This window comes from Centroberyx gerrardi, chromosome 19, assembly GCF_048128805.1.
Source record: "Centroberyx gerrardi isolate f3 chromosome 19, fCenGer3.hap1.cur.20231027, whole genome shotgun sequence".
Classification (NCBI taxonomy): domain Eukaryota; kingdom Metazoa; phylum Chordata; class Actinopteri; order Beryciformes; family Berycidae; genus Centroberyx; species Centroberyx gerrardi.
Window position 1 is genome coordinate 25,201,112 of NC_136015.1, and position 19,366 is coordinate 25,220,477.

General features: G+C 41.5%; 1 protein-coding gene across 1 annotated transcript in view; it reads left to right on the forward strand.

The window, feature by feature from the left end:
* The window catches only part of LOC139919266 (autotaxin-like), a 32,325-nt gene extending 13,164 nt beyond the window's left edge, over window positions 1-19,161 (forward strand). The window contains exons 11-23 of the mRNA XM_078290197.1: window positions 2,546-2,618; window positions 3,080-3,188; window positions 4,261-4,386; window positions 5,749-5,780; window positions 6,023-6,150; window positions 7,470-7,548; window positions 9,456-9,543; window positions 10,921-11,093; window positions 12,082-12,142; window positions 13,479-13,618; window positions 15,736-15,877; window positions 16,800-16,877; window positions 19,148-19,161. Of these exons, the coding sequence (XP_078146323.1) occupies window positions 2,546-2,618; window positions 3,080-3,188; window positions 4,261-4,386; window positions 5,749-5,780; window positions 6,023-6,150; window positions 7,470-7,548; window positions 9,456-9,543; window positions 10,921-11,093; window positions 12,082-12,142; window positions 13,479-13,618; window positions 15,736-15,877; window positions 16,800-16,877; window positions 19,148-19,161 (1,243 nt within the window). The remainder of the gene's footprint in view (window positions 1-2,545; window positions 2,619-3,079; window positions 3,189-4,260; window positions 4,387-5,748; window positions 5,781-6,022; window positions 6,151-7,469; window positions 7,549-9,455; window positions 9,544-10,920; window positions 11,094-12,081; window positions 12,143-13,478; window positions 13,619-15,735; window positions 15,878-16,799; window positions 16,878-19,147) is intronic.
* The last annotated feature ends 205 nt before the right edge of the window (window positions 19,162-19,366 follow it).

A 19,366-nucleotide genomic window follows, 5' to 3' on the forward strand; every position in this document is an offset into this window, starting at 1 on the left:
TCAAACCCCCCCACACACAGAAAACGGCTATCTTCTGACATTTTCTTATTGGTGCTCTATTATCTCATTCAACTATCAGGTTTCTACATATTTTTCCCATGGACTCACCTACATTATGTCATTTAGCAGACGCTTTTGTCCAAAGCGACGTACAATAAGTACTATAGTAGTATTTTGTCAGCAGTAGTCAAACCGACCGTATATCTCAGTCTCCATCAGCTGAGCCTTCAGTAGGAAAAAGTAGCGTTCGTAGAATCAGATTTTTTCTTTTTTTACTTTACTTTTTTACTTTTTTTAAGAGTAGAAGAGGAAGAAGATCGTTACGTGATAGATGGTTACTTCAAATGAGTCTTCAGTCTGAAGATGGGTAAAGATTCAAAAACTACTCATGCAGCTCAAGCGTAAATGTTAAGGATGTGAATGGTGAAGTCGAAGTGAAGTTTGAGTGTCTTATATCAGCCTTATATGAACATTTGTTTGCTTTTGACTTCACTTGTATAATTTTGGCGAAGATGAGGTGCTCATGCATATGTATTTAAAAGATTAGACACTTTTTAGATTTCCTTTTCTTCGGGGGCGGAGCCAAAACGGTGGCTGGCCAAGCTTGGTACCAATTTTCTCGCACGTCATTGGCTGTTTAACTCTGATTGACACATTGAAATTGCCTGAAGATTAAGATTTTGTTGTTTTAAGCGACCAAGGTGCCCTTTTAGAGTGACAGGTGTCGATGTTGTGTTTCATTTTTTCCAGATATTTCACATCCAGTCCAGAGTCTGTTTTTCACCTAAATAATCACTGGACAATAGTCAAATAGTCAATGAGTCCTTGCAATAATAGAAACTTTGTCCTGCGTGTAATAATTTGTTTCAATCATTTGTATCAACATATTCAAGCTTGGGTACACACAATTGATTAAAAACAAACTATATTGCATTATAGTTCATTTTTAACTCTCACTCACTCGTTTTTATGCTTATGATTCTTGGCCCCCCCCAAGTTAGCGGTGCCCCCCTCTGGCCCCTCCAGTTAGAAACTCCTAGATACGCCCCTGCTTTTCTTAGATTATAATTGGTTTTAAATGGGTTAAGAGCTGCTGCCTGTCTTATATTTAGTCAGAGTGTCAGTGCTGAAGATAAAGGTTTTTTTTTTAGTTGCTGGGTCAGTGAGGGTCGCTGGCTGGAGAAGAGGCTGAGAGAGAAAGATCTTCAGGTGTTTTTCTGTTTTGTGTCTTGACTCTGGGTGAGTCGAGGTGAGCTGTGCACTGCCAGAGATAACAAGCTCAGCAAATGGTTTTATCTTGTTTTCTTATCATGCCTACTTCAGAGTATTTTTAGACAGTTATATTCTGTGTTAATTAATTTGATACCACACTCACTTGGACATTAAATTCAACGACTTTTCAGTGATTTTTTAAAGTATTGTTTGGTGAAATGTATGGTTTCGAAATCGGAATGTTTTGAGTGAAGACATGAAATTGGTCAGAATTAGACATTATAGAGGCTTCATGTTTTACTCCAAAAAGTCAAATCTTCATCCTCAAACTGCTGCTGTATGAACACAAATCTCCATCACAGGGTTTTTCCTCAGGATGTGAAGTGTTGATCCAATTGACAGAGAGATCTGAGGCATATTGATATATTTGGGTGCTGTATTTGAATTTAAAAAATCAAGGGCCATCCATTTGCAAAAACCTGCTAAGCCTGCTGTATTTTATTCTTCTGAAATTCACAAACTTTCAAGGATTGGCAGCCGCTTGGATTCAGCCAGTTTCAGGACATGTCTCTTGCTTTATTACAGAGTGTTTTGTTTCAAGAGATTCATTTGAATTGAGTGAAAAATTTCCTGAAACTAGCAGAAATATCCGCAAGTGTAGCAAAGATAATATGACTGGACTTCCTGAAATCACTTTCTAAGCCTTTTTGGCAGCGGGACAGATTTACTGACGCTCACAAACTGTCTGTGGTTTACCAGCTGGGGAAATATAGGCCAAAAGCAGCCAGAAATCATCTTTTTGACATGAGTGTGCGGATTTTTTAATGTGTTGAAATTACAAACAGCATTTTAAAATCTGTTAATCACGTGTTTCACTGTATCTCAGCATGTTGGTAGTAATAAATACTCAGGAGAACGACGGACTTGGAGGAATTCTTAATGGAATAATTTTAATTAAAGCTGCTATATGTAACATTTTTAAACATCAGTATATCACTGTCAAATTAATCATGATACCTTGGTATAATTACTGTAAACAAATGAGATAATGTTGGAGCTGATTGTTCTCCTCTATCTCACTCCAGTAGTACTGTCAGTTCTAGAGTTTCTCCACATTAAGACTACATTTCCCATCAGCCCCGTTGCTTCCTGCAATGCAGAGTAGAGGCTGATAGAGGCTGACAGGCTGACCACTGATGCTCTGGTTTGTTTACAGTAATTATACTAATGTCTTGAAATTAATATGGTAATGATTTATTGATGTGTAAATGATACACACAGCACCTTTAAAAAGGCAAATATATTTTTTTTTGTCTCTGTGTTTTCTCTCCAGGCCTTACGTCTACGCCGTCCACTCAGAGCAGCCGGATACCTTCGGACATCGACTGGGACCGCTCAGCAGTGAGGTGTGTGTGTGTGTGTGTGTGTGAGAGAGAGAGAGAGAGAGAGAGAGAGAGAGAGAGAGAGAGAGACATAAGGAGGGAAAGAGAGAGCAAGACAGAAAGAGAATGATAGTGTGTGAGAGAAGTTTGGTTATGACAGGGAAACAGTGCTAAAAGAGAGATGAATGTGTGAAAAATGGTGATGATGTACAGTGTGTGTGTGTGTGTGTGTGTGTGAGAGAGAGAGAGAGAGAGAGAGAGAGAGAGAGAGAGAGAGAGAGCAAGACAGAAAGAGAATGATAGTGTGTGAGAGAAGTTTGGTTACGACAGAGAAACAGTGCTAAAAGAGACATGAAAAATGGTGATGTACAGTGTGTGTGTGTGTGTGTGTGTGTGTGTTTTCTAAAAAAAAAAAGCCACAATCAACTCCAGCTTCGTATCTCTGCCTGTGTCCGTCTCGCTCTTCCTTTCTGTCCGTCCCTCAGCTGGATAACCCTCTGAAGGAGATCGACAACATCATCGGCCACCTGATGAACGGCCTGAAGCAGATGAACCTGCACCGCTGCGTTAACGTCATCATCGTCGGAGACCACGGTACCGCTTCTGAACAACCGATAAAGCTGCAAAAAGCCGCTTCTTTTTAGCCACATCCCTCCAGTCAAGTCAATTTGATTTACAGAGTGATTTACAGAAACCGAGGGACACAAATACAGATAAACCCAAGAAAGAAACACATCACACTGTCAATAATAGGTACCAGTAACATTATGCACCTCTGCTTCTCCAAGGTATTTTCTTGTTAGTGGCCTGTAAAATGGCATTTAGATCATGTGACAAATTTAAAACAAAAACAACACATAGTACAATTTTCACTTTTATTTTTACTGTGAACAAGAAGGCAAACCTACGGAAGCGTAATGCATGCACTTGAGAAAAAAAAAATTTGCCCTGTTTTTCTGAATTAACGAGATAATTATCTCAGAAAAACAGAGCAGAATTTTTTTTTTTTTTTAAATGCTCTGTTTTTCTGAATTAACGAGATAATTATCTCGTTAATTCAGAAAAACAGAGCAGAATTTTCTTTTTCCATGAAAACTTTTCTCAGAATTCTGAGATAATTATCTCGTTTATTCAGAAAAACAGGGCAATTTTTTTTTTCTCAAGTGAATGCATTACGCTTCCGTACAAACCCATGACAAATTTGATTAGATTAGATTATCTATCGATCCCTTCCCACCCCTTTTTAAACCTGCATGATTATGGTTTAAATAATAATCCTGATTATTTTGCTATTACTTATGATCAGGATTATTAATGAACGATTATTAGTCTTGGTAATTTGGAGAACAGAATTATTTTATTGCAGTTTTGGCATCTTATATCAACATTTTGACTGTTTTGAACTACAGTGGGTGTTCTAAATTAAATGAAATATAATCGCTGTTGCAAAGTATGAATTCTTGCTGCACACCAAGTCTCTAGAAAAGGTTCCTTTATTTTACATGAGATAAAAAAAAGTTTAGGAGCGAACCTTCCTGCTTCTTCTTTATAATATAATCACGTTTCAGTATCTCCAAATTCTGCGATTACTAACTGTGGAAACCACGATATTCGATCTTATGATTGACAGTTCCTCCCCACCTGCCGTGTGGTTTGTGTTTCCCAGGTATGGAGGAGGCGCACTGCGACCGGACAGAGTTCCTCAGCAGCTATCCGCTCAATATAGACGAGATCTCTCTGATCCCCGGCTCCCTGGGCAGGATCCGGGCGCAGGACCCCCGGTCCACCACATGTAAGGCTGATCCTGGATCTGCTGCTGCCGCCCTGCTTCTGTGTTGCTGTAATGATGCAGAAACCTGAAGAGACATGCAGCAGTACAGCATGATACAGAACTCAGCTTCTCAAACAGTGGACTCATATACGATTCCTTCTGGTGGCTTAAAAAAGTGAAAAAAGGATATATATACTGTATTTTTTTTTTTTTTTTGGACGATTCCTCTGAGGAGGCAACAGTGCAGCAGAAAAGCAGAAAACATGCAGTTAAAGGATAAATTTAGCGATTTTGGACATATGTATATATAATTAGTCTCTTACATACCTTCAGAGAATATGCACCAAACAACTAAATGGACCCAGAAATGCACAAGTACATCACCAATAGCTGTTTTTAACACTGTTAAAGTGTTTTAGGGTGGATTTTTCCTTTAAAGGGTAACTTCGGTATTTTTCAACCTGGACCCTATTTTCCCATCTTTTTGTGTCTAAGTGACTAAAGGGGACAACAATTTTTGAAATTGATCCAGTATTGAGCGAGCCAGAAAAATGAAACTTTTTTCTTTACCTTTCACTTGATCCAGTCTGTATGTAACTTCCTGCAACAACTCAACTCTCGCGAGACTTGGTTACACACAGACCGGATCAAGCTAAAGGTAAAGAAAAACGTTTAATTTCTCTGTAGGGTCCTTTCCATAATGTTGTCATACACTTATAATAACAATCTGAGCCTGTCAGTGGCAAAAACAAGAACTTTTAGTGGACGTACATTGACGGTGCGATTTGCCCCGTCGGATTACATCGCAGCTCGTTTCGCGGCTGCCGGCTGAAGCGATCTCGCTCAATACTGGACCAATTTCAAAAATTGTTGTCCCCTTTAGTCACTTAGACACAAAAAGATGGGAAAATAGCCCTAACCCAAACCCTAACCCTAACCCTAACCCTAACCCTAAACCCTCCAGGTTGAAAAATGCCGAAGTTACCCTTTAAGTCCTTAGATGACAAAATGTTGATACTTTTACAGACTGGACCTTCCATACTTCCACCTAGATGCTAAAAAACAAATTGTATGCAATGATGTTTTTCTCCAAAATGGATCTAAAGCATATTGGAAGTTAACTTTTTATTGCTGGTCACCTGCTCACCACCTCTTTGCACTTGTTCACTAAACCATTACAGCTTTACAATTCACAGCAAGGTTGTTCAAACATCTTCTCTCTGCAGGATGAACAGTCTGTCCTGCTGATACATGTCAGTTTCAGTGCTCTACTGTAGATTTTGCTGATTTCAGCAGTAAAGAAGCTGACAGATCGATGTCAGCATTTCTGATGAAAGAGGATCTTGCAGATTACATCATAACATTATGTTTCCCCTTTTCCAGATGACCCAAAAATTGTGGTTGCAAACCTTACCGTAAGTACTCAAAGAAAACACACACACACACACACACACACACACACAATATATATATATATATATATGTTAAAAGCAAAAGCAAAAAAAAATCTGGGTCAGAGTTTTTCCTGTCAGTTCTCTGTGTCCAGTGCAGTGTGTTTGTGCATGTGTGTGTGTTTGTGCGTGTGTGCGTGTGTGTGTGTGTGTGTGTGTGTGAGGTCAGGTCGTTCACCTCTTTTCGCTCCATGTTGTTGTTTCAGTGTAAAATGCCGACGCAGCACTTCAAGCCCTACCTGAAGCAGCATCTGCCCAAGAGGCTTCACTACGCCAACAACCGCAGGATAGAAGACGTCCATCTGCTGATGGAGAGGAAGTGGCACATCGCCAGGTAATCAATTCATTATTGATTAAAGCTGCTACATGTAGCATTTCAAAATCAATAAATCATCAGTACATTAATTTTGAGACATTAGTATAATTACTGTAAACAAACCAGACCATCAGCGGTCAGCCTGTCAGCCTCTATCAGCCTCTACTCTGCATCCTCCATTGTTTCTCCTTTACCTGGTGGCTCTGGAGGGAAATCTGCTGGGGCTGATGGGAAATGTAGTCTTAATGTGGAGAAACACTGGCACTAACAATACTACTGGAATGAGATAGATGCAACCAATCGTCTTGATCATGTTCTCCTTTGTTTACAGTAATTACAATCACAATTAATAAAAAAAAGATATATTGGTGTTTAAAAATGCAACATGTAGCAGCTTTATTTTTGCTGAGTGTTTGCTCTTCTTAAGCAAAGTCCTGCTTCACTCTCATATTCACTTCACAGTCTTCTGTTGGCAGCTGATGCCTTGATGTAATTAGACAGGTTTTCTTCCTCAGGTAGGAAACAGAGAAAGTGGCTCACAGGAAGGCAATTAGACATTCTTAAATCAAAAATGACACCATATAAGCTCAGTTGACTAATTACTGCAATCAGGAAGGTCTTCTTCCTTAAGTAGAGAAAATTTAGTGGCAAATTGGTAACTGATTTTTTTGTTGAATCATATGATTAAAGAGGCGTTGTAAGGCCCTTTAGCTAATTCCTGTAAGGAGGTTAGTCTACTTCCTCAGGGAGAGATTGATAAAAAAGTGTGACACAGGTAATATAATAATGTCTTATTGCTTGCTTTGAGGATTCCTAAATTCTTCATATTTTGGATAATGCTAGTGGCTTACTATCACTCAACATAGTGTATGCTGAAGTGTTAGCATGTAGCTACTATCACTCAATATAGTGTACGCTAAGATAAGATATGACTTTATTAATCCCCGTGGGGAAATTCGGGTGCCAATTTCTCCACTAAAGTGTTAGCATGGAGCTGCTATCACTCAGTATAGTGTCGGCTACGCTAAAATGTTAGCTGGATTGACTGAAAAATGCAGTCGTCAAGCTAAAACCAAGGCGGTTTATTTTTAGTTCCTGAAAACAATACAAGATTAAGTAAGATTTGAGAGTTTTAACGTCAAACTGTTCAAATTCTCTCGCTGATTCCTTTCAACATGCAACATTAGGGGGAAACACTGCGGTACGTCTTATAAAAAACAGCCTCTTTTTCTGTTGCAAAATAAAAATATCCATGGCATACATTCTATTATTTCTATCCAAAGGGCACAGAGGTGTTTCACTGTTGGAAAAACTTTTTATTTTTGTATTTGCTTCAGGAAAATGCCGGAAATAAAGAGGACAAGGTGCGGCTTCTTTGGTGACCACGGCTTCGACAACAAGATCACCAGCATGAGGGTAAGCTCGAGTTCAAGTTTATTTATTTATATAGCCCTTTATCACAAGCATGTCTCAGAGGACTTTACAGAGAATGTGTCTAGCTAGGTCTAACTAAACACAATCAGTGGTAAACAAAATTTTGTAGGACAAGCAAAATGAAAAACACAACGTAGGAAGGAGCAGATTTAGCGAGACAAACAATCTGCCTATTCTATACAGCCTAACCTACCCGGCACCCCAGCCTTAGACCCTAAATGCACACAAGGAAAAACTCCCAGGAAAAACCTTAGTGGGAAAACTTGGAAGAAACCTTGGGCGGTGTAGTGTTGTGTTGTGTTGTGTTGTGTTGTGTTGTTGTGTTGTGTTGTTGTGTTGTTGTGTTGTTGTGTTGTGTTGTTGTGTTGTTGTGTTGTGTTGTTGTGTTGTTGTGTTGTGTTGTGTTGTGTTGTGTTGTGTTGTTGTGTTGTTGTGTTGTGTTGTGTTGTGTTGTGTAGTGTTGTGTTGTGTTGTGTTGTTGTGTTGTGTAGTGTTGTGTTGTGTTGTGTTGTTGTGTAGTGTTGTGTTGTGTAGTGTTGTGTTGTGTTGTTGTGTAGTGTTGTGTTGTGTTGTGTTGTTGTGTAGTGTTGTGTTGTGTAGTGTTGTGTTGTGTTGTTGTGTAGTGTTGTGTTGTGTTGTGTTGTTGTGTAGTGTTGTGTAGTGTTGTGTTGTGTTGTTGTGTAGTGTTGTGTTGTGTTGTGTAGTGTTGTGTTGTGTTGTGTTGTGTTGTGTAGTGTTGTGTTGTGTTGTGTAGTGTTGTGTTGTGTTGTTGTGTAGTGTTGTGTTGTGTTGTTGTGTTGTGTTGTGTAGTGTTGTGTTGTGTTGTTGTGTAGTGTTGTGTTGTGTTGTGTTGTGTAGTGTTGTGTAGTGTTGTGTTGTAGTGTTGTGTTGTGTTGTGTTGTGTTGTTGTGTAGTGTTGTGTTGTGTTGTGTTGTGTAGTGTTGTGTAGTGTTGTGTTGTAGTGTTGTGTTGTGTTGTGTTGTGTTGTTGTGTAGTGTTGTGTTGTGTTGTGTTGTGTAGTGTTGTGTAGTGTTGTGTTGTAGTGTTGTGTTGTGTTGTGTTGTGTTGTGTTGTGTAGTGTTGTGTTGTGTTGTGTAGTGTTGTGTTGTGTTGTGTTGTGTAGTGTTGTGTTGTGTTGTTGTGTAGTGTTGTGTTGTGTTGTTGTGTAGTGTTGTGTTGTGTAGTGTTGTGTAGTGTAGTGTTGTGTTGTGTTGTGTTGTTGTGTTGTGTTGTGTTGTGTAGTGTTGTGTAGTGTAGTGTTGTGTTGTGTTGTGTTGTGTTGTTGTGTTGTGTTGTGTTGTGTAGTGTTGTGTAGTGTTGTGTTGTCTTCTCTTGTATTCCTTGCTTCTCTACTCTTCTCTACTCTTCTCTACTCTTCTGTACTCTGGTCTCCTGTACTATACTTTACTGTGGTACACCTGTTTAGTTACTGGATTATTGCATTTCATCTGTAAAGCTTGAAAATAATATATTTTCCGGTTCCTGACCAACGCTAACCAGAAGGATGTTTGCTAACGTGTTTTACACAGTCCTCAGTTCTGATTGGCTGAGTCATGGTTAAGTTATTATAAAATACCTGATAAACACACACCTGTGTTAAACTGCACTTAACAGTTAATTTAAATATTAATGCGCTAACCGAAAATCCCTCTACTCACACCGCTTCTTATGTGTCGGTTACTGTAGCAACCACTTTGTTTAGCTACTGTTCAAGAACTATCAATGTATTTGCTTAGGGGAATAACATTTAGGCTAATTATTAGTATTTAATTGTTATCAACTAAAAATCTAATATTTATTAAATATTTGAATATAACGGTGTGTTACTGTTTCTCCCGGCCTATTGCTTAAATTTCTGATGTCAGTGTTTTTTTTCTCTCTCCATGCAGACGATCTTCATGGGCCATGGACCGAACTTCAAGTTCCAGAAAAAAGTGCCAGCGTTTGAAAATATAGAATTATACAACGTCATGTGTGGTAAGAAGTCTAGAAATTGATATTACCAATATAAACAGTCTCAAAATACTTTTTTAAAATTCATGTTTTGTTATCACATACTGTTTTGGCCCTTGCCCTTCCATCAATTGATTTGAGAGGGGGAAAAAGTTTTACCCTCAGTTTATCAAAATGTAAATCAATAATGAGGTGACAGTGTTTCAGCAGGATTGGGCCTGTAAAGAACAGGTCAACACTTTTAGTTAAAATAGTTCCAAAACCTTTTTTACATCTTTGAGTCAAACTCTTAGAGAACCTGGTGCAAAGATTTACATTTTCAAAGGAATTTAAAATTGTTTTCTCAACTAACTATTTTTTACTTTGTGGATCCGCTGAAGGAGAAATTTGTTTTTCAAAAGCCCAGGTACAGAACAGAGGTCTTCCTTAGATCCTAACCAAATAAAACCCAGCTATTTTCAAAAGACACAGAACTGAATAAAAGGACCGGACCCAAACCCAACCCAGGAATATCAGGACCCGAAACCGAAAAGACCTGTGACCAATTACACCTGATAATGTTTTAAGTAATAATTTTTAAATCACTTTTAAATTCTGGACCCATAACCTGTACCAACCCTCCTCTCCTTCCTCCTCTCCTCCTTCCTCCCCTCCTCTCTCCTCCCTCCTCCTCCGCTCCTCCCCTCCTCTCCTCCCTCCTCTCCTCCCTCCTCCTTCTCCTCCCTCCTCTCCTCCTTCCTCCCCTCCTCCTCCTCCCTCCTCCTCCACTCCTCCCTCCTCTCCTCCTTCTCCTCCTCCTCCTCCTCTCCTCTCTCCTCCCTCCTCCTCCTCCTCTCCTGTTCCTCCCTCCTCTCCTCCCCTCCTCCCTTCCTCCTTCTCCTCCTCCTCCTCCTCTCCTCTCTCCTCCTCCTCCTCCTCTCCTCCTCCTCTCCTGTTCCTCCCTCCTCTCCTCCCCTCCTCCCTTCCTCCTTCTCCTCCTCCCTCCTCCCTCCTCTCTCCTCTCCTCCCTCCTCCTCTCCTCCTCCTCTCCTCCCTCCTCCTCCCTCCCCCCTTCCTCCTCTCCTCCTCCCTCCTCCTCCTCCCTCCTCTCCTCCTTCTCCTCCTCCTCCTCCTCTCCTCTCTCCTCCCTCCTCCTCCTCCTCTCCTCCTCCTCTCCTGTTCCTCCCTCCTCTCCTCCCCTCCTCCCTCCTCTCCTCTTCTCCTCCCTCCTCCTCCTCCCTCCTCCCCTCCTCCTCCCCCCTCCTCCTCCTTCCTCCCCTCCTCTCTCCTCCCTCCTCCCTCCTCCTCCTCCCTCCTCTCTCCTCCCTCCTCCTCCTTCCTCCCCTCCTCCCTCCTCCCTCCTCCTCCTCCCTCCTCTCTCCTCCCTCCTCTCCTCCTCCCTCCTCCTTCTCTTCCCCCCAGACTTGTTGGGTCTGAAGCCGGCTCCTAACAACGGGACGCACGGCACGCTGAACGACATGCTGAGGGAGCCGCCGCACCAGCCCAGCATGCCGCAGGAAGTGACATCACCGTCGCCGGCGTCCGACCCGGACGCCGCCGTGACCCACGACCTCGGCTGCAGCTGCGATGACGAGGTGAGCGGAGGACAGTGACATCGCAAAGTATTATCGTTTCAAATATCAGATCAAATTCAGACGACTGTAGAAACAACGCTGCTCTGTAATGAAAAATATCACTGAAGAGAAAAACACAAAGTAGGAGTTTCATGACAAAAATATTTAAAATATGCAAATTCTTCCTTTAAATTATCTTTATTTGAGCATTACAACACATGTCCGTATACAATGATACATTCCTCTTTTATAACAATTTAGCATATAAGTAAATACATTTTAAAAATGTATATGTATATTTATGAATATACAAATATACAGATAAGTAAAAAAGAAAGTAAAGGAAATAAAAAGGAAAGGAAACAAGGATCATGGGAAATATAATGAAAAAGAAAAAAGGAAAATAATTGGATGGTGACAGGACAATTCAATAAAATGTTAATTAGTCACGCTAGGTATTTTTGTTTTGATGCATCCTGCCTCAGCATCAGGGATTTAGTTTTCCATAATCTGCTTCTACAGTGTTAGAAGTCAGTGATTCTCCACTTTTTTCATATCAAGGACCCTAATCTAGTCCACATTAGAGCCACAGACCCCCATTTGATGAGATTTTGTCTCTCAGACCCAAATCTGAGGATATTTTTATTGTCAGACATGATTTTGTCCAGAATCCCAAGACTGTCTGTATTGTAGGTAGAGAGAAAACAGAAACTATGATCAAAACAGTCATTCTTCTACATTCATTCAACATCTTGTAAATGAAATAACGGTGAAGTTTAACAATTCATCAATTTGCTGGGGACCCCCTGGAGCCCCCTCAAGGACCCCTGGTGGTCCCCGGTCCCCACGTTGAGAACCGCTGTTATAAGTGACTGCTGCTGTAGACTGACTGGTCAATATTAGTCTACGTATGAAACGCTAACAGAAGCATAGTGATCGCTGCTTTACGACTGAGGAAAGCCCTTAGTAAGAGTTGTGTAAAAGTGTATTTTGTGTCTTTGTGTTGTAGAACAAAGTGGAGGAGATCATCGAGGCCTTCAGCCCGGCTCCAGACGGAGGCTACGCTTACAGTAGGTTTCTCTTCCGCTGGAGTCTCTTCATGGATAATACAGTCGGTGAAAAGTGCAGCAGGCACACCGGACAACGATTTAAGAACGATTTGTTCCATGGCAGCCGTTGTAGAAATCCTCCTCCATGTGTGTATCCTTCATCTGCCCTGCATTAGTGCTGCAGACCAGTCTGTCTTGAATTGTAGAAAGGAGGATCACGTTAGACCAAATTCCTCTCAATCAGAAAGCTTCTGTAACTTCTGAAGAGAGAGCAGAACCTGATGCCCCAAATATTTCCTCTTGGAGATGGAGCAAAAGTAGAGCAGCAGTGTCAGAAGCATGCAATAAAAAGTAAAAAAAAACCCACTTTTAAACCGACGTCAGACCTGCACCACTATATATTTGAATTTCTATCAAGTACTTGAAAAAGAAGAGCAGTTGATTTTTTTTTTTTTTTTTCAGCCTGTTTTTAACTTGTGCCAGAGTGTTTTCTCAAACTGATCAGTTCACTGACTCAGTATTATTGCAGTATTGAGGCATCATTCCAGTTTCCCTCTGACTTTCATTAAATAGGCAGCAAGTAATCTGTGACTTTTATCGACCTCTGTTGGCGACCGGTGGAACTGCAACAACACCAGCAGGTCACAGTGTAACAGACACTAATATTAAAGTCACATTTTGACAATAGAGACACGTAAGCTAGCTAATTAGAGCAGAAACCCAACTGAAACGTCTAGTGAAGAGCGAATACATCACCATGCTGAATACTGGAATAATAAAATTGCTTTGGCTTTTGTTTTTTTTGGCTTGAGAACGAGGTTTTTTTTTAGCCTTTGGAGCTGAAATGTATGAAACTGAGAGTGGGGCGGGAAAGTCTTAAACTCCTTTAGCAGACAAGACTTTGACAAAGCAGATTCTGCCAATATATAAAAAACAAGTCTCTCACTTTTTTCTCCTATTTACAATTATTGATAAACGTATTATTTTTCTTTGTTCCATCTGCATAAGTTTCCTCCGACCGGAGTGTTCCACTTGTTCAAACTGAAAGGTTTAATAAACATAAAGAAAGAGATTCACTTAAACACAATCCAGCAGCAGGACTATTTTTTTAAGTATAGTCAGAATCTGCTTTGTCGGCGTTCCTTTATGCGCTAGAAGTGATTTTCAGACTGTTCCTCCATACAATGTCAGTGAATGGAGAGAGAAAAAAAACACAATTCTCCAGTCTGCTCTACCGGAGCAACAGATCACAGAATCACTGATTTTGGGGGTTTTATCATGGAGGAAGAGACACAACACAAGACTCTACCAGAGTCACACAGAGCTTTAACTTGCCTGTCTGCCTGCTGCGCTCCAGACTCCACCCAGCTGCCGTTCGGCCGGCCGGCGGTGATGTTCGACACCCGGTTCAGCCTGCTGCACCATGTGGAGTTCATCAGCGGGTACAGCAAGGAGCTGGCCATGCCGCTGTGGACCTCATACACACTGCCCCCACAGGTACACACACACACACACACACACACACACACACTGTACATTTATTCTGAATGCCAAAAACATTTTCCCACTTCAATTTTCACCAAAATATCTACAAAACGATTGAAAAAACGGCCATATGTACGGTTTCTCATGTTTGCAATCATAACACTTTAAATAGAAGACATGCAGCATTTTGTCCAGGCCGTCCTCAGGTGAAGTGTAACACTTGATTGCAACCATGAACACTTTTTTCACACATTTTGTAAATAAACTGCTTCCTCTTCTCCTAAACTGCTTTCACTGACGATGCTCAGTTGTACTGAAATGCTTACAGAAAACGAAGTGAAAAGGAAAATAAGAGCTTTACGTTTTGAGTGTTGACAAGATGAATAAAACCCTTAGAAAACACTAGAAGAGAACGAAGTCACGACTCTCTGGGTTTTATTTACTCTGGTGTCTGCTGTGAAAACTAAAGCCGCAACACGTCAACAACATACGTGTTTGTGTTTGCAGGAAGTGTGTGTGAGGCGGAGCACGACCCAAACATCCGAACAGAAACAAAAACACCAATAAACACACAAGCCTCGTCTCTCAGGCTCACAACACGCGTGTTTACCACATGTTTACGCAAACACGCAAACTCCAGTTTTATGAGGTGCAGCTGGTCACACACACACGCATACACACACGAGTAAATACCTACACACACACACACACACACACAGGCATGCATGTACATTTGCATTAACACATGCACATGTTTTTGCACTTGTACAGACACCCCCACCTTTTTAGCACTGTTTCACTTCAACACACACACACACACACACACACACACACACAGTGGCAGTAGGTGTGTGTGGCTCTTTTGGCAACAGAAACACACTCTTACTTATTTGCCTGCTGCTGCTGATGACATCAGATCATCTCATGTTGCTCACACTTCTTTTTTTCTTTCACCCTTTCACCTCTCTTTCTTCCTTCATGTCTTTTCCTTCTTCCTCTGTTTCACAGTTATACGTTCACACTCACACACACACACACACACACACACACACACACACACACACACACACACACACACAGTCTCCTGCGCTCTCTCTTCCACATTGTCTCCCTCTCATTCCCAGCAAATATTTTACATTTTAGGTAGCTGACCTTCTAATCCACAGTTGAATGAACATTGAAAACTGGTGTAAATTCAGCTCCAACATGACAGATGAGACCTTTGTATTCATCCACAGCTGCTGCCTGCATCGTTTTGTGAAATCAGAACCTAAATACCTTGCTGATATCAGTTCAAAACAGTTTCCAAAGCTGTTTTAATATGATTTTTTTACAGTGCCATAATCATTCTGGCACATCTTGAAACTCAGAAACTGTATTATTACTGCACAGAATGCATTTTATTGTAGTAGCACTTTTATCATGTGATATGATTGTGTGCTGAGTGTTGAAATAAGTCTGCTAACTGTTTTAAAACTGCAAACCACATTGCCTCAATGAGGACATTCAAGTTTTTCTGTTCTATTCTATTCTATTATGGAAAATATGCTTGTTTGGGTTGGTGTTCAACTTGCACATCACAGTCCTATCAAATGCTTGCTGTTGAATAGATGCTGATATGATGGAAACCTGTGTGAATACAGCACTAAACTGAAAGTCACACCTGTCATTCTGCAGGAGGCCGAATGACAGGTCAACCCAACGAAGCACAACATTTTCACAGTATGATGATATGATATATGATATTCTGGCATGGTAAAAATTCATATTAAAGCAGCTTTGGAAACAGTTTTTACAACATTCAAACTTTATAACAAATCTGTTTTACCAAGTTCTACCATACATGTTCTATCATACATGTTCTACAATACATGTTCTATCATACAGGTTCTATCATACATGTTCTACAATACATGTTCTATCATACAGGTTCTATCATACATGTTCTATCATACATGATCATTCTAGGAATACAGAAGTGTTTGTGATCTTTGACAGCAGCCCAGCAAACATTTTGACAGTGAAAGGTTGCTGCAGGGAACTGAAGCTTGTGTCTGCCTCCACTTGTCTGTATGTGTGTCTGTGTGTCTGTGTGTGTGTGTGTGTGTGTGTGTGTGTGTGTCCCTCAGGAGGACATGACTCCGGTGCCGGACGTCCCAGCAGGCGCTCAGTGTGTCAGAGTGGATCCCAGAGTGTCAGCAGAGCAGAGCCAGAGCTGCAGCTCCTACAGCCAGCACAGCCAGCTGGGCCACGGCTTCCTCTTCCCCCCCGGTACGACCGCCCGGCCCGCCCGGCCCCTCCGGCCCCTCCGGCCCCTCCGGCCCATCCGGCCCCTCCGGCCCCTCCGGCCCGTCCGGCTCCCAGGGGCCCAAACACAACCTGACCAAACCTCAGTTCAGTTAGAAACATCAGATACAGAAAAACTGGCAGATGTAGCAACTGCCAGATAATAAAATAACTTGTCAAAATGTCATAAAATGTCCCTGTAAATGGGTCGAAAATTAAATAAAGCCTTTTAATGTGATAAATTGCTAATACAGATTAGTCAATATTATTGTTACATCATCAATCAAAAATACGTTACACCGCTTATGAAGCAATAACTACCAGTTAATATGATGATGTGATGTAATTTATTGTATGAACAGGTTTTATTACATTTTCAACCCATTTACAGAGTTTTTTTTTTTTTAGTTTTTTTTGAGGGGACATTTTTTTGGACATTTAGAGAGACATTTTATTGCATACATTATAAATAAGTTATGGGATTATCCAGCACTCATTATTTTACCAGTTGCTACAGAACACATTGAGAATAATGCAACAAATGAAAGAATACAGATACAGAAACAGCGATTTACAGATTAGAAGCAGATGTGCAGGTGCATCGCTACCTATTCACATTACTGTGTATTGATGCAGATCTGGCAACTGATTTAATTACTTATGTGTTGATTTTGCATGTGTGAGCTGAACAGAAATGTTTTTGCTGTCTCTCTGTGATGTTCGTATGACGACGACATCTCAGTGAGCACTGGGAACCTTGAGTAAAACTGCTCATTAGTTTGCAGCAACATAACACGCATTAATTCAACACACAGTCCTTTCTGTGTGTAGAAATGGTTGAACATGATGATGATAGTGTGTGTGTGTGTGTGTGTGTGTGTGTGTGTGTGTGTGTGTGTGCTGACAGAGCTGGCCACGTCTCCTGAGTCCAGATACGACGCCTCGCTCATCACCAACACCGTGCCGATGTTCCCCGCCTTCAAGAGTGAGTCGTCAAACAGACTGAACTGTATTGATCTGTATTGATTTGTATTGATCTCTGAGGGGAAACTGGATCATTACAGCAGGAAACATTGGAGGTGTAGGAAGGAGAACAAACAGTAAAAGAAGCACCAAGTGAGAAAATGAGTAAAAGTAAATGAGTAGTAGGGTTAGACTAATATATTGATTTGCTGATATATTGGCCTTTTATTAAATATTGGATATCATCCAGCCATGTTTCCACCCTGGTTCAGGTAAAAATCTGGGAGAAACACTTTATACTTGTAATACATCGGCATGATTATATATTGAGTTGCTGCCACATGATTGGCTGTTTGGAGGAGCGGGCTGTTTGTGTTAACGAGCGGTGTAATGTAGGCGGAGTCCCGATAGATGATTGACAGGTGATCTCCTTTACCGAAACTTCCTCCCAAACATCAAAACCCACTGTAACGTCTTCCTGGTTTATTTCAGACTGTGTTGGAACAGCAGTTGTGTAAAAACAGTTGCCACGGACCGAAGGCTGCGTCTGATTGGTCGAACACACCGCTTGTTTGGCCGTCCCTTGGTTTCTGCCTCACTTGTTTTCTAACTGGAAAAACATGGCGGCTTGTTCGGAAACGTTTCATCTAACAGTAGGCCGGGAGTCGATTCCAAAAAGAATCGATTCTTCGATTCCAGGCATTTGGGAATCAAGAATCGACTCCAAAGCTGTGGAGTCGATTCAGATAAGTGAGAGATTCTGATGAGATTCTGATAAGTGACAAGTGGCTCCAGTTCGCCCGGCAACAGAGTCAGAGAGCGCGAGAGGGAGAGATTAGACCAGTTAACCCTCTAGACCCCAGTAGAATTATAAAATGTTGCTGCAGTTCACTGGGAATTCTCACTTCTGCCTCATTCCAAACAAACAGCTATATCTCAAAAATAAAAAAGAAATTGACAATCACAAGTTTTTCCATTTAAAAAAAACACAACTTTCCCTTTAATTTGGTACCAAATACATGGCAAGGTGATTCAGGGCGTCTCCTTCAGTGTCATTCACAGTATGACAACAAAACAGATCCTTCCTATCTTGGCTAACGATAAGCTTTCAAAATCCATACAAAACCTCCAGCGCTTCAGCCCACACAGTAATAAGGTCAGACAGTAATAGTCGCCAAACAAATATGGAAAAAGTTGCCAAACTTATATGGATAAAAGTCGCGGCGACCCGGCCGGTCCTCCTACCGACTCTTCGGCGCACCGCCTCCCGGAAAACAGCGTCCGTCTCCGGCGGTGAGAGCAGGCGGGTCCCGCTGTTTAGTGAAGGTGATCTTGTGTCTTGTTTTATCGAACAAGAACAAGCGATTTCGATCAAAACACTTCAACTCACAACGTCTTCGTAACTTTCCACTACATACGGCGGGTCAGGTTCTGTCTCACAGCACAATCTGACAGCTTCCAGAAGGTTTTAAAAGCGTGACGCTTAGCCGGCGAAGACATTTTTAGATCTACCGGTGGAGGACGACTAAACCCGGGGGAAATCAAACGTCTCTGTGTCACCAGATACATTTTCCGGTTCCGGTTCATTGATGACAACTTGAAGTATATATAAAACAAAGCTGATAACTTGATTTTCAGTTTTTGGTACATTTTAAACGATTTAAAAATGACGGGCGCTCTCGGGCGCTATGGAGTCTAGATTAAGACTCTGTCGCTGACGCATCGGTAGTGTGACTGTATTTCAGTTTAGAGGAAGATGAAAGCAAAGTAAGATGTCACATTTGCAACAAAAGCCTGGCTTACAACAAAACAACGTCGGTGTTGCACTGTTTATTTTACAAGATCTGCTTGCAGCCCCAATCTTTTAGTTTTTGGAATCGAGAATCAAGAAGACTCTTTGAATCTGAGTCAATTCCAAAACTTCTGGAATCGAACAGCTCTAGCTAACAGACAAAATCTGTTTCTGAAAATATCTGAGGAGAGAAATCGTCCGTTCAGCTTCTGAATCTTGACTCATTTTAGATCTACAACGGCTGGTTTAAAGGTTTGTTCATGAGATTTGGGAGTTTCGAGAAGCGACGAGTCTCTTTCGGTCGCCCCTGATTTGCATAAAGTCGACTAGACCTCAGCTTTATGCAAATGTGGAGCGGCCGACGTGACGCACCGCCTCTGGAAACCCGCTGCCGGGACGCATCGCACAGCCGCTTACATAGAAAAGGAACGGGAAGCGTGGGAGTGAGTTTGGTAAAAACGTCCCGTCACTGTTCTCCCTTCTTTCTTCCTCGTCTCCAGTCTCCGTCACATGAGAGAAAAGACAGAAACAGATGAGGTCAGTCAGAGAGAGAGAGAGAGAGAGAGAGAGAGAGGGAGGGAGAGAGAGAGAGAGAGGGAGAGAGAGAGGAGCCTGACACCCATTGTTTCTGCAGAGAGAGACGCTTATCAGGACCGGACACACTCCCTCTCTCTTTATTGCTCTCTCTCACACACACACACACACACACACGCACACAC